Consider the following 15,420-nt stretch of genomic DNA (forward strand, 5'->3'; position numbering starts at 1 on the left):
CAACCCAAGCCAGTTTATTGCAGATGCAGCTTGTGATGACAGAGTATTAGTGTGATTAAATCAGCGATGAGATGCATTTCGGGTGCATGTGAAGAGATCAGACTGAATATTGATGTTGTGCGTGGTGGCTGTTATTAAATGTTTGCAATGCCTTACTTGCACACACCCTTGTGACCTTGGTGTGTGTGTGTGTGTGTGTGTGTGTGTGTGTGTGTGAGAGAGGGAGATCTGGTTTTACAAGCTGCTGTATTATAGGGACATCTGTAAAAAGGTGCCATTCTAATAAAGTCCGATATTGAACTGAAGCCCTTAACAATATTAATATTTTATTGTATTCATATTTTGCTTCTGTGAACTATAGCCTTGACTGTAGGTTTGATTGACCAGAATGACTTTGGGGAGTTTGGTGAGGGAGGAGATTGTACCATTGCTGTGGCCTCCTTTTTGTGCTCCCCCTGGTTTCTAACTCTTTGGTTTCTCCCGCCAACAGGGACCAAAGTTTAACAGACATCATCCCCCTCTACCACAAAATGAAGAAAGAGGCCTTCTCTGACAACAGCAGTGTACGTGACAACCATACCCACACACACACACACACACACACACACACACAAACACACACACAGACACTTGTCAGGTGTTCTGCTGTCCTTGCATTTATTTGACAGGGTGCTGTCATTTTGTTTGTTTCCATGACAACTCAGGATGAAGACGAGGATGTGGACGTGGATGCTCCCGGCACATCCACATGCATCAAAAAGGTACACGCACCAAAACACACACACACACACACACACACACACACTGTACACACACATACACACACACACACACACAAAAGTTTTGCAACTCCATTCTTATTCACTTTTTCACCAACATTCTGTGGATTTCTCAAATATGAAGTGTTCATTTTAATTTTGTTTAATCTTAAATTATCGGGTAGTATGCAGCTAGTCTTTAAATGTAAGTGTATTTTACATTATATTTTTGAAGAGAAAGAAGAATCATATTGGTAGGATACTCTTGGTCAGTGAAGAAGATCGCTGTCTAATTCACTGCATATGTGTTGACTTCCTGTTTGGTTTTGTTTTGTTGACATCATGTGGACAGAAGGCACAGCGGCCAATGCTGAGGAGCCTGCGGAACAAGCCTCAGGCACATGACCCAGAGGCGTGGAAGGGGCGCTGCAGAGAGCTCCTGGACCTCATCTTCCAGTGTGAGGACTCGGAACCCTTCAGACAGCCTGTGGACCTGCAGGAGTACCCGGTAAACACACACACACACACACACACCTTCCAGTGTGAGGATTCAGAACCCTTCAGACAGCCTGTTGAACTATAGGAGTACCCTGTAAACACAGACACACACACACACACACACACACACACACACACACAACCCGTGGTTTACAGGGCTTTCACCCTTTCCAAGCATTTTGCAGACAAAAAAGAACATCATAAAAAAGTCTAATTTATATTTGTTGAGATCTTTGCCAGATCTGGGCTCTAAACCGGTCCTGCTTCCCTAGGATTACCTGGACATAGTGGACACTCCCATGGACTTCGGGACGGTCCTGAACACCCTGCTGGGTGACGAGTACGAGTCCCCCGCGGAACTCTGCAAAGACGTGCGCCTCATCTTCAGCAACTCCAAAGCCTACACGCCCAGCAAGAAGTCCAGGGTGAGTCACAACAACCGCTTGGCATTTCACAGAGGGATCTGTGGTGGCTAGGGTGTACTGTACTACTGCCTCATCGCAGGCCTCACCAAGCGTTTCAGTGAATCTCGTAGTGATTTATTTCAGGTTAATGAGGTGTTGGGAGCATGGTGGCTAAGGAAATGGGCTTAGCTCAAGGTTGCTCTGGGTAAACAGGTCCGTGTAAGAACTGTTGGTTGAAAAGGTCAGCCAGATGAGTAAGTAAGAATAAGCAGTGAGTTCAGTCTTCATTGCAGACTCAAAGCATTAAGTCCATGGCATAGACATGAAAGCAAAAGTCATCTTTTGTAATATTTATAGTAGTTTATAGTTTATAGTTTATGAGCACACAGTATGAAAGTACGATGGTTCAATATGTGTGTGAGTCTCACATGCTTTTGAGCGACTTCAGAGTCTGTGTGTGAGTCTCACATGCTTTTGAGTGCATTCAGAGTCTGGCACCAACTTGTTGACATGGTGACCTACAGTAGAAGCACACTGTATAAACGATCGCTGATGCGGTTATGCCTGATCACCGTTCCACAACCCTAAACCTCTGAATTTCTCCGTGCTTGAAGCTAAATATTTCGGAGACTCCTTGGAGGCCTGGCCTAAGGAGGTGCTTGGGTTGGATCAGGCACTTCAAAGACCATTAATACTGTAATGGTTCCCCCGTGATGCCCGCTCGTAGATAGGGCTCACATCGCACCACGGCCGCCTGCTGCTGTCTTTGTCTGTGTGGATCTGCACGACGAGTACCGTGTCTGTCACCACTGGTCCACCGCTCGTCCGGCTCTTACTGCTGTTGCCACTGTCACTTCAATTGGCTCCATTATGCTTTTCCAGTCTGTCCTTTTCCGAGAGAGTTGTTGGTTTTTTTTGGAAATGGTATGCAAAGTTACAAAGCCCACAGGGAGAAGCCAGAGGGTGTAAATGGCTCTGTCTCTTAACAAAGCCCATTTTCTCCACTGCCTGAAACACCTTGTTCTTCAGCCGTGTTCCAGCCCCTCTTCAGTTGGTACAAGTTGAGGTTGTTGGTAAATGATGCAATACATTTGAAAAGACCTTGTTATTCTAACCTCAGAACTCAAAAAAAAAAAAAAGAATCAGTACCATCATGTTTGAAAATTCTGAGTAACCTTCTAGTTCTGGAATACTTATAAGTTTGAATACAGTCCTCTGTTTTAGACAGATGGTGCACAGGACTGAGTTTTTCTCATACTCACTACTGTTGACCTACAGCTTGAGTTTACATCCGTGCTGTTTTAGCCGCTTCACCGCGAGTCATTTTAACACAAGCGTAGATTGATATTGGCACTAGTCTCTGCGCACCACGAGAAGCACTGTCGCTATAGTTTTAATAACACTGAGATGTGGTGTGTGTGTGTGTGTGTGTTTTCCCACTAGCATCGCATCTATTGTCGCTATTTCTTCAGTGCTTTAATGTAACAACCCTGTTACTTCAGTGTCATAACAGCTATTCTCTTTTGTGCCCTCTTGATCGAGTGTGAGTGCGAGTCAAGATCTGTTACCGTCATTGCCACTGTGACTTCACTGGAGTAGGCCTAGTGCGGAATTCCCATCTGTCTAGGTGCAGATCTAGCGCATCAGCCCCACGTCTGTCAGGGTTGTTCAAGCACTGTTACTGTCGCTGCCACAATCACTCCACCACACCCTAACTCTACAGCAGGAGTCTGCGTCTGCCTGCCATGTGTTAACCAGTGTTATGTGTATGTTTATAGTATACAGCAGACTTTTGTCCAAAGAAACATCAATACACATTTCAATGCACATTACAGAGACATTGAAATTAATAGTTTATAATATGATCAAATAGTTAAATACATAAATAGGCTACCAGAAAAATAACAATAACCACAAATATGATACAAATTGCAGCAGATTTGTTTTTGTGCGGAAAAGGTAATTAGTTAAACAAAGTGAACAGATAAGTCGCTCTTTGTGTATGTGAATGTGTTTTAGCAGGATTCCGTGTCTCTATGTGATGTTTCAGACATTATGACTCTTGCTGTTGCTACTGTCTCGTATAACTTTGCCTCTTGCACTGCCTTGTCTGTATGTGCAGATCCACACCAAGAGTCTGCACCGCTCAGCAATGGTACAGCCACTACTACAGTTGACACTATTACAGTTGCTACTATTGCTGTTGCTTCTGTTGCTGTTGCTGTAACGTGTTGCTACTCTCTCTGAGTTTCATTTCATTAATTTATTGATTTATAAGGACCATACACACATTAGTCATCATTTCTGTAAATGTGCGTAAGTGTTGGCTAGTTTTCTCCTGCAGTTTAATGAAACCGCCTCTTTCCTTTCTGTCTGTCTGTGTGTGTGTGTGTGTGTGTGTGTGTGTGTGCGCAGATCTACAGCATGAGTCTCCGTCTGTCCGCGCTGTTCGAGGAGCACGTGGGCTCCATCCTCACCGACTTCAAGTCCGCCCAGCGGCTCCAGTCGGACCGGTTGACCCGGCAACGGCTGCACAGCGAGCGCCTGACGCGGCAGACGATGAAGAGGAGGAAGAGGAGCTCCTCGCCCGCCAGCAGCACCGGCTCCAGGTAAAGAGACGCTCCGCGATTGGCCGACGGCTCCAAGGCCGCGGTCGGCGATTGGTCAGGAGACCCGCCGAGGCTGTCTGAGCAACATCAAGTGTTATTCAGACTTAATACGTTTCCACATAAATCAATAGCGCCGTGAATTACGCCCAGATGGGTCCCCTCGTCCACTGATATTTCACCTCTTTCTTTTACATAAAGTGGCCAACGTTGGCTATTCGTAGCCCGCTGCACACCAGATGCATTGCGCGTGTGTGTGTGTGACGGCGCTAGAGCGTCTGGATTGCGCGAGCAGCTTGAGAGGCGCAGCTCGTGAGGGCAGTGGGGATCTCATCTCAGACAGGACGTGTGAATGCTCAGGCCTGTTAACGCGGACATCCTAAATAAAAATAGAGACGTGCTGCAGTCATCATCATGCACACACAGCACATCTGGTGGGCAAGATGCAAGATATTTTTGGTCTCATTTTTAGTATCTATCATATATATATATATATACAGTATATATACAGTATATATATAGCATTCACATGTCCTATATGAGGTTGATGATGCCTTTTAACTAGATATGTGACGTTCCACGGCAAAACCAGTCGCTTGTCGCAACAGGCGTTTCTGAGAAAAATGGCCATTTATGTCACTTGTGCTAAAATCGTGGATTTTTTTTTGTAAGTGTTTTGAAACAGTGGGAGGTCTACACTGTACGGTCGTGAATACATTTCGCCGAAAAACTGACCTTTTGTAGTCTAAAAACGTGAGTTTGTTGAGGTGAGAAAGTTAGAGGAAGCAGGAAGTTAGGCGTCTCGTTTTTTTGCCCCTCTATTCCAATATTTACGGTAAACGCACTCATTGACAACCACCAAGCCATCCGCGTGCTATGTCGTTGATACAAGTACCGTAAAACGTGTAATAGCGGCGACCTTACAAAGCGTTCGTGAGTGTTGAGCCGACGGTTAACTTCAGAGGCAGATTTCTCCGTTTTTCTATTGGCATGACAGGATGAACTCAACTCCTTTGAATGTTTATATTTCAGTAATATGACGTTAAATTCATTAGATATAGGTATCGTTTTGAAGGTTGATTATGCCCCTTCCTGAAAACGTAATAACTTTGATTTTGAAAATGTGGACATTGTGACTGATTTCGCCGTGGAAGGTCACATATGCCTTTTAACTAGATACACCTCTCAAGCACACACACACACACACACACACACACACACACACACAATCACTCTATATGAAGTTGAGTACAGAAGATTGTATTCTCCTTTTTCCCTTTTTGAAGAGCAGTCATTGATGATTGAGGATGAGGAGGCGGATGGTGGTGGTGATACTGATGAAGGTGATAATGATAACTCAACTGGTTTTAACCGCCTGCATATCTTCCTCTTCCTCAGCCCAGACAGGAAGAGGCGTGTCTCCACCCGGGCCCCTCCGCGTGTCAATCACGTGTCCTCGGCCCCGGTCCCCTCCTCCTCCTCCTCCTCGTCCTCCTCCAGGCCCGCCTCCTTGCGCCAGAACCTCCCGCACCTCAACGGCAAGGCGGAGCCGGCCGCCGCCTCCATGCGCACGCGCCGCTCGGCACGCTTCGGCGGCAGCGGCACGCACGGCCCGGCGCCGGCCCACACGCCTCCGTCGCCGCAGCCGACCGACGCCCACTCGCCCGCCGAGGCCACGCCCCGCTCGCTGAGAGCGGCGCACCACGGCGCCGGCGCGGCAACGGCGTCCACGGAGACGCCCCACGACCCCGTCAGCTCGGGTAACGAGGGGAGCTCCAGGGAGAGACCGCGGAGGAAGCTCCGCACGCCCGTCAGGCTCAACCCAGGTACGCGCAGAACAGATGCGCACACACACACACACACACACACACCTACACAGATAACCCCCCGCCCCCAACACACACAGACAATTTCACACACACACACACACACACACACACACACACACACACACACACCTACTGTACCTACACAGATAACCCCCCCGCCCACAACACACACACAATCATACACACACACACACACACACACACACACACACACACACACACACACACACACACACACACACACACGCACACACACACACACACACCTACACACATACACAGACAAATCCCCCCCACACACACATACAGTCACAGGCGTGTGGCGAATGTTAATCATTTTTAACAACAGTGTGTATAATGTATAGATGTCATTTGTCATATTCACGGCGATTCATTTATCTCGCAAACTGAGCCATTCTGTCTTATTTTTCTTTCTCATCTATCTCTTCTGCTCTCTCTCTCTCCCCCTCATCCTTTTTGCTCTCTATCTTTTATTCTTTTTGCTCTCTTAACTCTCACTTTCTCTCTCATCTGTCCTTTTTGCACGCTCTCTCTCTCTCTCTCTCTCTTTCCCCCTCTCTGTCTCTCTGTCTCTCTGTTTCTCTCGGTCTCTCAGGTCCGGTACATGACAGTCCATCGCAGAACAGCCTCCACCTGAACGGCCACAGCAGTCACGTGACCCTGGGGGTGAACCGGAGGCGAGGCCGGCCGCGACTGGACGAGAGGAGGCCCGTGCAGCCGCCCGTCGTCCCGGCGACGGAATCCGCGGCGTCCGAGCCGGCGCCCTCCTCCTCGCTCTCGCCCCGGCCGCCGGGGAAGAAGCGCGGCCGCAAGAGCAAGAAGGAGCTGGAGGAGATGCGGCGGCAGGCCTCGCTGAACGAGCCGCTCGGCCGCTCCACGTCCTCCTCCTCCGCCTCCGCCCAGGACACCAGCCTATCGGACTCGGGGGCGGGGTTAGGGGCGGGGCTTCCCGAGAAGCCTCGGCGAGGTCGGCCGCGGCTGAACCGGACTCCTCCTCAGGCGGCGACGCCCGCCACCTCCCCCCCCACGGCCTCCTCCGCCTCAGCGTCCGCGTCCGCTCCGCAGCCGTCCACTCCCAACGCGTCGCTACGGCGGAGCAGCCGGCACGTCGCCGAGGACAACGCCCACCCCTCGTCCAGCCGCCGTCGCCACAGGCACCCGGAACGGGAGGAGGAGGAGGAGGACGACGACAACGACGAGGGGGAGGAGGAAGAGGAGGACGACGACGAGGACGGCGGCGAGGACCGCGAGGGGACGGAGTACGAGTCGTCGGGCCCCGGGGCCGAGGGGGCGGCGGGGGGCTCGTCCAAGGGCTCCATGCGGACGCGTAACCAGGGCCGGCGCACGGCCTACTACAACGAGGACGACTCGGAGGAGGAGCAGCGGCAGCTGCTGTTCGAGGACCCGTCGCTCACCTTCGGCACGTCCAGCAAGGGCCGCGTGCGCAAGCTGACCGAGAAGGCCAAGGCCAACCTCATCGGCTGGTAGCCGCCGAGCGACGCGACGCGACGTGACAGCCTTGCTGCAAGCGCACCAGGGGTTGACTGTTCTGAATGCCCCCCACTCCCACTGTCCCACAGTTCACTGGGGCAATGCCATTCCTGCTGCTATGAAACTAATCTGTGTGTTGTGTGTGTGTGTGTTGGTGCGTGTGTGTGTGTGTGTGTGTGTGTTGTGTGTGTACGTGTGTGTGTGTGTGTGTGTGTTTATGAGAGACTGTGAATGTGTACAGCCACACAGAGACGCCTGGCCTGTGCAATTACACATAAAGTTCCGTGGAGACCAGTAAACCCCATCCTACACACACACACACACACACACACACACTAAACATTGCCCTTTCCCTGTTAATTTCACTTATTAATGTGGTATCAGACAGCACCACCATCATACACAATCTCTCTCTCGTTTCTCTGATCTAGGGGTTCCTGATCCAGTTCATTGTCAGTGTGCCTGCCTATGTGGAATGTGTAGTGTTTATGGACTTCAAAATCTGTGTGTGTGGTGAGGTCTACTCAATCTATGGATTTTCTCTTGTCACCAGTCCTTCATTATACTCTTGTATAGGGCTTCAGTACGGCTTTGTTCATTTCAAAACAGTGGTCCACAAACCTAACTCCTAGTAGCCATTAGTGTGAACTATGAGCTAGTTATAAACCATTTACAGTACGGGCCATCAAAGCAGTCACTTTATGTTGGACACTTGGGGTGACCCACCCAGTGAGAGTTACTTGGATTGCGTGCGTGCGTGTGTGTGTGTGTGTGTGTGTGTGTGTGTGTGTGTTTGTGTGCCCGTCCGTGCGTGCGTGTATTCATGGCTGAAAGACTCGTCCACTCAGTAAAATCAGACTCATCTTTAAGACTGGGAGTTGTAAGGTTTCACAAATAAATGTGTGTGTGTGTGTGTGTGTGTGTGTGTGTGTGAGAGAGAGAGAGAGAGAGAGAGAGAGAGAGAGAGAGAGAGAGAGAGAGAGAGAGACTTATCAGTGCTGAACAAGTGCAGTGCATGTAAGGACTCATTGCACTTGATTTTCATCATACTCTCCAGTTAAAGAAGACTCACCTGCTCACAAATGTGTGTGTGTGTGTGTGTGTGTGTGTGTGTGTGTGTGTGTGTGTGTGTGTGTGTGTGTGTGTGTGTGTGTGTGTGTGTGTGGCAAGAGAGAGAGGCAGTGATGTAGTCATGTTTACAAGATGTGACATTATGCCATTTTGTTTCAACGCCACTCACCAGTGAGAAAGATGAAGTCACGGTCTGTGTATGTCTGTGTGTGTGTGTCCATTCAAGACTTTTTCTTGGTACCTTTTGAAATACAAGGTACATGTATGAGTGTCTCAACACATGATTATGCACTTAAAAAACCTGGGGTTTGCTGTATGTTGTGCTAATAGGTTCACAGGACTTGTGTACATTTTTATATGTAACTCCCTTTGTAAACAGTCTAGTTTTAGGTCTTTTCTTATGCTGTCCTGTATGGCCGGGCCTGAAGTTAGTGTGTACGACTGGAAATGAGCATGAGAGGAGGATGCCCTTGGTTTGTGTGTGTCCATGTTTGGACTGAATATTGTTCGTTCTGATTGTGCCTTCAATTTCCCAACCGCGTGTGTGCGTGTGCGTGTGCGTGTGTGTGTGCGTGTGTGTGTGTGTGTGTGTGTGTGTGTGTGTGCGTTCGTGTGTGTGCGCGTGCATGTGCGTCTATATAAGAGAGAGGATTCTGGAATAGCTATGGCCCCTTCCTGGTACTGTCTTTGTCACCCAGTGAGATCCTGGTCCACAGGTACCACTATGAGACATGGTTTTAGCCCTCCACTCACTCCCTCCTTATCATGGGCCTGTGTGGACTGGACTCACGTGGCCCCATTGTTTTGTGATCACCCCGCAGCCAAAGAGGACTGTACTGACTTTTGACTGGATCTGCGTCAGTCTTGGATGGACTGAGACCAGGCCTCTTGCCTGATCTGGATTTAGTGTGGACTGGACTATTTTTGTGAATCTGGATTGATGTGAACTTCAACTTCAGAGAGTCCTCTGGAACATATACACTCCTTATCTGACCCAGCCAGCTGAAACGGTGGATTTTCTTCAGTGGTTTATTGGACGATTGGTTTTATTTCTCCTTTCTTTTTTAAAAAAAAGTAATGATTACGTTTTTATTTTTAAGTTGCCAAATGGAGCTCTGTGGTGGTGTGAAGTTGTGAATGTCTAAGAATGTCTTTTTTTTTAAGCTGGTTTTGGTGAACCAAAGCCTGGTGGTTGTGTGTGTGTGTGTGTGTGTGTGTGTGTGTGTGTGTGTGTGTGTGTGTGTGTGTGTGTGTGTGTGTGTGTGTGTGTGTGTGTGTGTGTGTGTGTGTGTGTGTGTGTGTGTGTGTGTGTGTGTGTGTGTGTGTGTGTGTGTGTGTGTGCGTGCGTGTGAGTGTGTGAAAGAGCTTGTTTGCGTGTGCGTGTGTCCAACCTCTTTGGCACCAGTGTGTTGTGTGTAGGTTTGTGAGTGTACGTATTTTTATACTCCTTTGACTATGATACCCATTATGATATCTCACCTCTAACCCATACAAACAAAGCAATGGAGTGCTTCACAGGATGTGACATCACGCTACCCACCCATCATCTGACCTATAGAGCCTGCGGTGTGAGGCGAGAGGTCAAACGGGGGGTAGGGGGGCTGCATGCAACCTTTCCCAGAATTCTCTCTGTGTGAGGTTTGGGAAGAGGCTTTACTGTCTTCTGGTTTCCACGGAGATTGGATTAGAGGACTTTATATGTTAGTTTGTATACTTTTATATAAAAAAGTAAATGCAAAAAAACATAAGCATAGAATGTATGTGTAGGGAGTACTGCTGTCATATTAGTTCATACTGATATTTTAAAGAAATAAACAGTTGTGTTTACAATGCTGTCCCTCAGTCATTGCTTCCCATGTCATTATTTTAACCACACATTTTTAAACGGTGAAAGATATCAGACCGTGTCCGTATAGGATACACTATAGGTGCATTCCTGTGAGGATACTGCCATCTCGTGTCACTACGGTGACACAGCGCCTGCTAAACACATCCGCGTGGGGCACCCCTTCCTGACGTGGCGGCGCGAGAGACGCGCGCATTTATTCGTGTAGGATAGTCATTGGACGCGTGCGCCTCCTGGCAGTTTTTTGTATTATACATGCGCAGGTGCCTGACCGAAACTGGCAAACAGAACACTCATGCAAATATTATCACCAAACTTTTAAGTGGGGAGGCGACATGACTCCACTTCTTGCTAGACGTTGTAGCTGGTAAACCATTTTAACATGACCAGGCTAAAATGAACATGAGTCAATGTTTATAGCCTAGTTCAATGTAAGTAGTTTGAAACGTAAAGCCTGGAAAACAAACTTCAGTCAGCTTACCTATCAAGGTAAGATACTAGGGTGTTTGTTCAAAATGTCGCCTAGAATGATTGTAACCTGATCGTGATGTAAATCAACTTCTGTATATGTTTAATCAATTACAAACTTTCTTTATCGTCTGAAATTGATTATGTAAAGCTCGGCTTCCATGCCGGTCATTTCAGTATTTGTATTTGCACTTCAGTCTTGCCTCTTGCGTTCAGTAGGCTATACTGACCGCAGCGCTGTGTGGTCTTTCACGTCCGTGTTAGCAGGTGGTTAAGCTATGCCGCAGATCACCACAACAACCATACTACACTTGGCGCTTCTTCTCTCGGTTCTACCACTGCAGTGTCTCATCTCCAAGTGGACCAGAGTGTCAGCGGCAGAGCGCAACCACCGTATTAAAAGGCATGAGGCAACTTTATTCTCTCTGTCTATCTCGCTCGCTCGCTCTGATCACACTGAGTGTGCTGGTGTCCCTCTGATTTCTTGATCTCTGCCCTGTAGTATTCTGAGAGCTTGGAATGACCTCCGGTCCTCTTACCTGAACCCCAGCGCTTGGGTTGAGTGGGCAACGTCGTGGGTGAACAAAGTGACGTGAGTTTCAATATACACTTTCACAGGATGTAGGCCTACTTCCGTCAGGTGTGTTGGCCTCTGTGAGTGAGTGAGGGAGGAAAATGAAGATATCGCTCATTGAAGATCAGTAGATCATAGCTCCAAGCACTTGCAAAGTTAATGATGGTCTGATTGTTTCATCAAGCGTTACTCTCTAAGAAGGTCGGTCAACTTTATTTGCATGGCTCGTTGAAAATCAACAGTTGTTCCAATGCTCTACAGGTGTCATGTAGGGAGATAATAGGCCTACATTTAGAGTAGTTACATTGAGGTTCTCCATACCCGCCACGGCCTTCGGAAATGATGAAAATTAAGACCGCAGCTTTTCCAGGCTCTTTGACGATCCTGAGGAAGTGGAGGATGTGGATGATGGCTCCCCTTCCCTCGAGGAGTTGCTCCAGGACAACGACCTCGGTTACTTCGCAGGTAAGACCAATAAACCCGCGTCTTTGATATCAGAATAATAATGACAAACAATGACAAAATTAGGATAACGTTGTTCAATTATTTGATTTCATGCTGTCCATCTGAATAACTTGATCATAATTCATCTCCTTACTTCTGTGATGTTCTGTAATACCTCTATAATAACGTTACCATCTATAGTGGCATTCCTGTTGTACATTATAGTAATCTACTTCTATGTTGCAAAATATGATCATACTTTTAGGCTATAGTTGTGTAATAGTTTGTCCCATAATGGTAAGATTTCTGCTAAAGTTCTTTTTTGTAGTAGCTGAGGAGCTGCGTTTTAAAGAACAATGTGAACAATGTGTTGGTGCATAACAGGCAACAGGTTTATTTACTTTTGATTGTGGAGATAGTGAAGGAATACAAATAAGCCTAAGGGAGACTTGAGTCTTACCATCTTGATGTCTGTGAGATTTGTTGCCTAAAAGGGACAATAAGGAAGACATTTCTCACAGATCATGGAATTTTTGGAATATCATGGAATAGTCTATTCCAGACATGTAGTCAGGGATTCTCTTTTTTTTTTATCATAGGCTACTTGAGGCAAAGTCATTGTTTATTGAAAATACATTAATACAAATATACAGCATTTCCACGCATAATTGGTGTATGCCTGGTTATTAGCTTGCTCGCTTGAGTGGTTGTGGTTAGCCCAACTTTCTTTGATCATGGAATTTTACATTTGACTTAGAGTGGGAACTTTGTAAATGTCACATGCAGGGAGGGGAAATGTCATGCATATTTTTACTAATGTAAAGAATGCAGTGAAATTGTCAGTGTCTTTGTGTGTGTGTGTGTGTGTGTGTGTGACAGCGTCAAAAGATGTCCACAGTCCACGGCCAATCTATGTGTTGCACCGGGTTGGTCATGTTGTCATAGAGACTCAGAGCCACATGGTTGGCGTGATTGTGGGCTGGGATGCTGAACTGCGAGCACCTGCGAATTGGATCAAGAAGAGATACACACAGTCAGAGGTACTGTATCTATTTCTATATACATAAACAAATGAGTTATACAGAATTACCTATTCAATTATCAATGGTAAAAGTGTGTGTGTGTGTGTGTGTGTGTGTGTGTGTGTGTGTGTGTGTGTGTGTGTGTGTGTGTGTGTGTGTGTGTGTGTGTGTGTGTGTGTGTGTGTGTTTGTGTTTGTGTGTGTGTGTGTGTGTGTGTGTGTGTGTGTGAGTAGCTGCAGAGTGCAGCAGACGGTCCTCATTATAAGGTTGTGTTTAGCGGCCCTGGCTCATCCTCTCTTATGGTGGGATACCTGCCTCAGTCAGCTCTAAGGCGCATCAAGGGACACAAGGTATAAAAACACCCTCACACACACACACACACCAAACCTGCTCACTTGCAAAACAGTTTGGAATTCTCATTCACAATTTATACATTACACAACTTTTCTATTTGTCATTCTACTTGTCACAAACTACCGGTATGCACTATGCAGTATGGATTGGCATTGGATCACAGACGTGTGTGTGTGTGTGTGTGTGTGTGTGTGTGTGTGTGTGTGTGTGTGTGTGTGTGTGTGTGTGTGTGTGTGTGTGTGTGTGTGTGTGTGTGTGTGTGTGTGTGTGTCTGTGTGTGTGTGTGTGTGTGTGTGTGTGTGTGTGTCTGTGTGTGTGTCCTCTCTGTACCTTTGCTCAGCCGGATATCGCCACCCTCGACCTGTACTTCTCTGACTTTAACGGCGAGAAGTTTGTGTTGAAGCCTTGGCTGGAACAGATCTACCCTGAAGACTGAGGATGAAAATGGAGGAGGGAGGGAGGGAGGGAGGTGGAGAGAGAGAGAGAGAGAGAGATGTGATGATGGTGTTGTTTGTAATGGAAGGACGGAAAGCATGAAGGGGGGGTGGGGGGGGGTGAGACGGAGGAGTTGAAGAACATAATTTATCATCATGTAATTTATTTGTGTGTGTGTCTGTAAGTGTAAAGGCCGGTGCCCATCAGACACGTACGCTGCGCGCCAAGAAAAAAAAAAAAAATAGAACTCCATTGTTTTTAACGGAGCAAAGCCCACTAGAAACATCTGTCACGCAGCAGCCGCACAGGGATAGAAAACTGTTCTAAAATCCTGCGGGTCAAGCCCACACCGCTGAACGTCGTGTCCAGTGGGCGCCGGTCTTGAGTGTGGGTGTGGGTGTGTGATAGATGAAGAACTTTCATGCCAAGAGAGTATCGGCCAGCTCTTACTCTGAATGTGCTTCAAATCTTTCCTCTAATCTAACTCTGTCATGTAGTGCTACAAGAGTTCGTAAAGGCTATGATCTTACATCTGTAATGTCATACAGGTCTATAGTGTATTGGATATTCTGGTATTCAACACCACATTATGAGCAGCTTGTCTCCAGACTTGGTGCAAAGTGTTGAAGTGGTGTTTGAACAATGGAATAGTGAATTCAGTGCTGGGGGTGAGCAATAGTCAATACTGTTTGTCTAATTCCGACGTGGGCGGTGATACACTTCAAAGAAGCTTTCTTTGTAAATCATGCTGATGATTGTCGCTTTGTGTAGTGCACCAACAGGGTAACATTACTTTTTTTTTTTTTTTTTCTTACAGCCTGTGATTCCATAACTCACTTGTTCTCCATGTGGAAGACACTGTAGTCTCCCAGTCGTTCTAGGAACTCCCGGTGTTGGTTTTAAGGTCAATATTATTATTTTTGCCAAAAATGTTGCACAAGGATGAGAGACTTTTCATGAGCTCCAAACATGAACAGCTCGTATTAGCAAGACATGCCTGATGAAGGGAGTACAGTGTGATGTAGGTGATGTCAGGGTAAAGTTTTGAAATGATCAATGATTTGGAGAAAGGGTGTAAATAATTTAAATGATGTCATTTTACCTTTTTTATTGCAAAACAAACCTTTGAGTGTTGGTCTCCCAGTCATTAAAGCTGCCATGTTGAACTGAGATGTACTCCACATTACAGAAGTCATTAGGGTTAAAAAAAATACATATATATATGTGAATTGTGAATATATATATATATATATATATGAACAAAATCTACTCTGTAATTTAAATAAAATGATCTTTGCCATGTTACATGTACTCGGTCTCTCAATCTTTCTCTTTCGTAAAACTATGTGTCGCATAGTGGTAGGTAATATGACCACATATGTCCTGCATCCTACAGTACAACTCCTTGTATGTGTTGTGAGAATGTTCTTCTGTGAGTGTGTGGGTGTGACAGCTGTGTTTGTGATTTGTATTTCTAGCCAACGGCCTGTAGATGGGGGTGTCGAACTAGGTAGCTGTTGACAGTGAATCATAATGCATAATAACAATTCACTCACTGCACTGCCACTGCCCCCAAATATGGAATTTCACAAAGCTTGG

The 15,420-nt window shown here is 46.8% G+C and overlaps 2 protein-coding genes across 7 annotated transcripts in view; both read left to right on the top strand.

The window, feature by feature from the left end:
- The window catches only part of phip (pleckstrin homology domain interacting protein), a 60,764-nt gene extending 50,256 nt beyond the window's left edge, over window positions 1-10,508 (top strand). For 2 of the 3 annotated variants that reach the window (XM_062550430.1, XM_062550431.1), the window contains exons 33-40: window positions 491-563; window positions 705-761; window positions 1,111-1,266; window positions 1,529-1,681; window positions 3,783-3,815; window positions 4,076-4,269; window positions 5,665-6,092; window positions 6,712-10,508. In XM_062550430.1, the coding sequence (XP_062406414.1) occupies window positions 491-563; window positions 705-761; window positions 1,111-1,266; window positions 1,529-1,681; window positions 3,783-3,815; window positions 4,076-4,269; window positions 5,665-6,092; window positions 6,712-7,604 (1,987 nt within the window). In that variant the 3' untranslated portion in view covers window positions 7,605-10,508. The remainder of the gene's footprint in view (window positions 1-490; window positions 564-704; window positions 762-1,110; window positions 1,267-1,528; window positions 1,682-3,782; window positions 3,816-4,075; window positions 4,270-5,664; window positions 6,093-6,711) is intronic. The other variant, XM_062550432.1, reaches the window with a different exon arrangement.
- Window positions 10,509-10,795: 287 nt separating this feature from the next.
- si:dkey-261l7.2 (uncharacterized protein LOC569751 homolog) lies at window positions 10,796-13,840 on the top strand. Of its 4 annotated transcripts, none has more exons than XM_062550796.1 (7): window positions 10,796-11,013; window positions 11,212-11,395; window positions 11,495-11,584; window positions 11,937-12,031; window positions 12,890-13,050; window positions 13,266-13,382; window positions 13,727-13,840. In XM_062550796.1, exons 2-7 carry the CDS (start codon window positions 11,271-11,273, stop codon window positions 13,820-13,822), a joined length of 684 nt encoding a protein of 227 aa, XP_062406780.1. In that variant the 5' UTR covers window positions 10,796-11,013; window positions 11,212-11,270; the 3' UTR covers window positions 13,823-13,840. The 4 variants fall into 4 exon arrangements, with proteins under 4 accessions (XP_062406780.1, XP_062406778.1, XP_062406779.1 ...); XM_062550794.1 differs by having other exon boundaries at window positions 11,228-11,395; XM_062550795.1 differs by having other exon boundaries at window positions 11,257-11,395.
- Window positions 13,841-15,420: the final 1,580 nt, after the last annotated feature.

Source organism: Sardina pilchardus, chromosome 12, assembly GCF_963854185.1.
Source record: "Sardina pilchardus chromosome 12, fSarPil1.1, whole genome shotgun sequence".
Classification (NCBI taxonomy): Eukaryota; Metazoa; Chordata; class Actinopteri; order Clupeiformes; family Clupeidae; genus Sardina; species Sardina pilchardus.

Bases quoted from the DNA above. Each gene is read 5' to 3' on its own strand.
- si:dkey-261l7.2 (XM_062550796.1), top strand. From the start codon at position 11,271: ATGCCGCAGATCACCACAACAACCATACTACACTTGGCGCTTCTTCTC. The intron at 11,585-11,936 runs GTGAGTTTCAAT...CAGCTTTTCCAG, and splicing joins TCGTGGGTGAACAAAGTGAC to GCTCTTTGACGATCCTGAGG. The intron at 12,032-12,889 runs GTAAGACCAATA...TGTGTGTGACAG, and splicing joins CGACCTCGGTTACTTCGCAG to CGTCAAAAGATGTCCACAGT.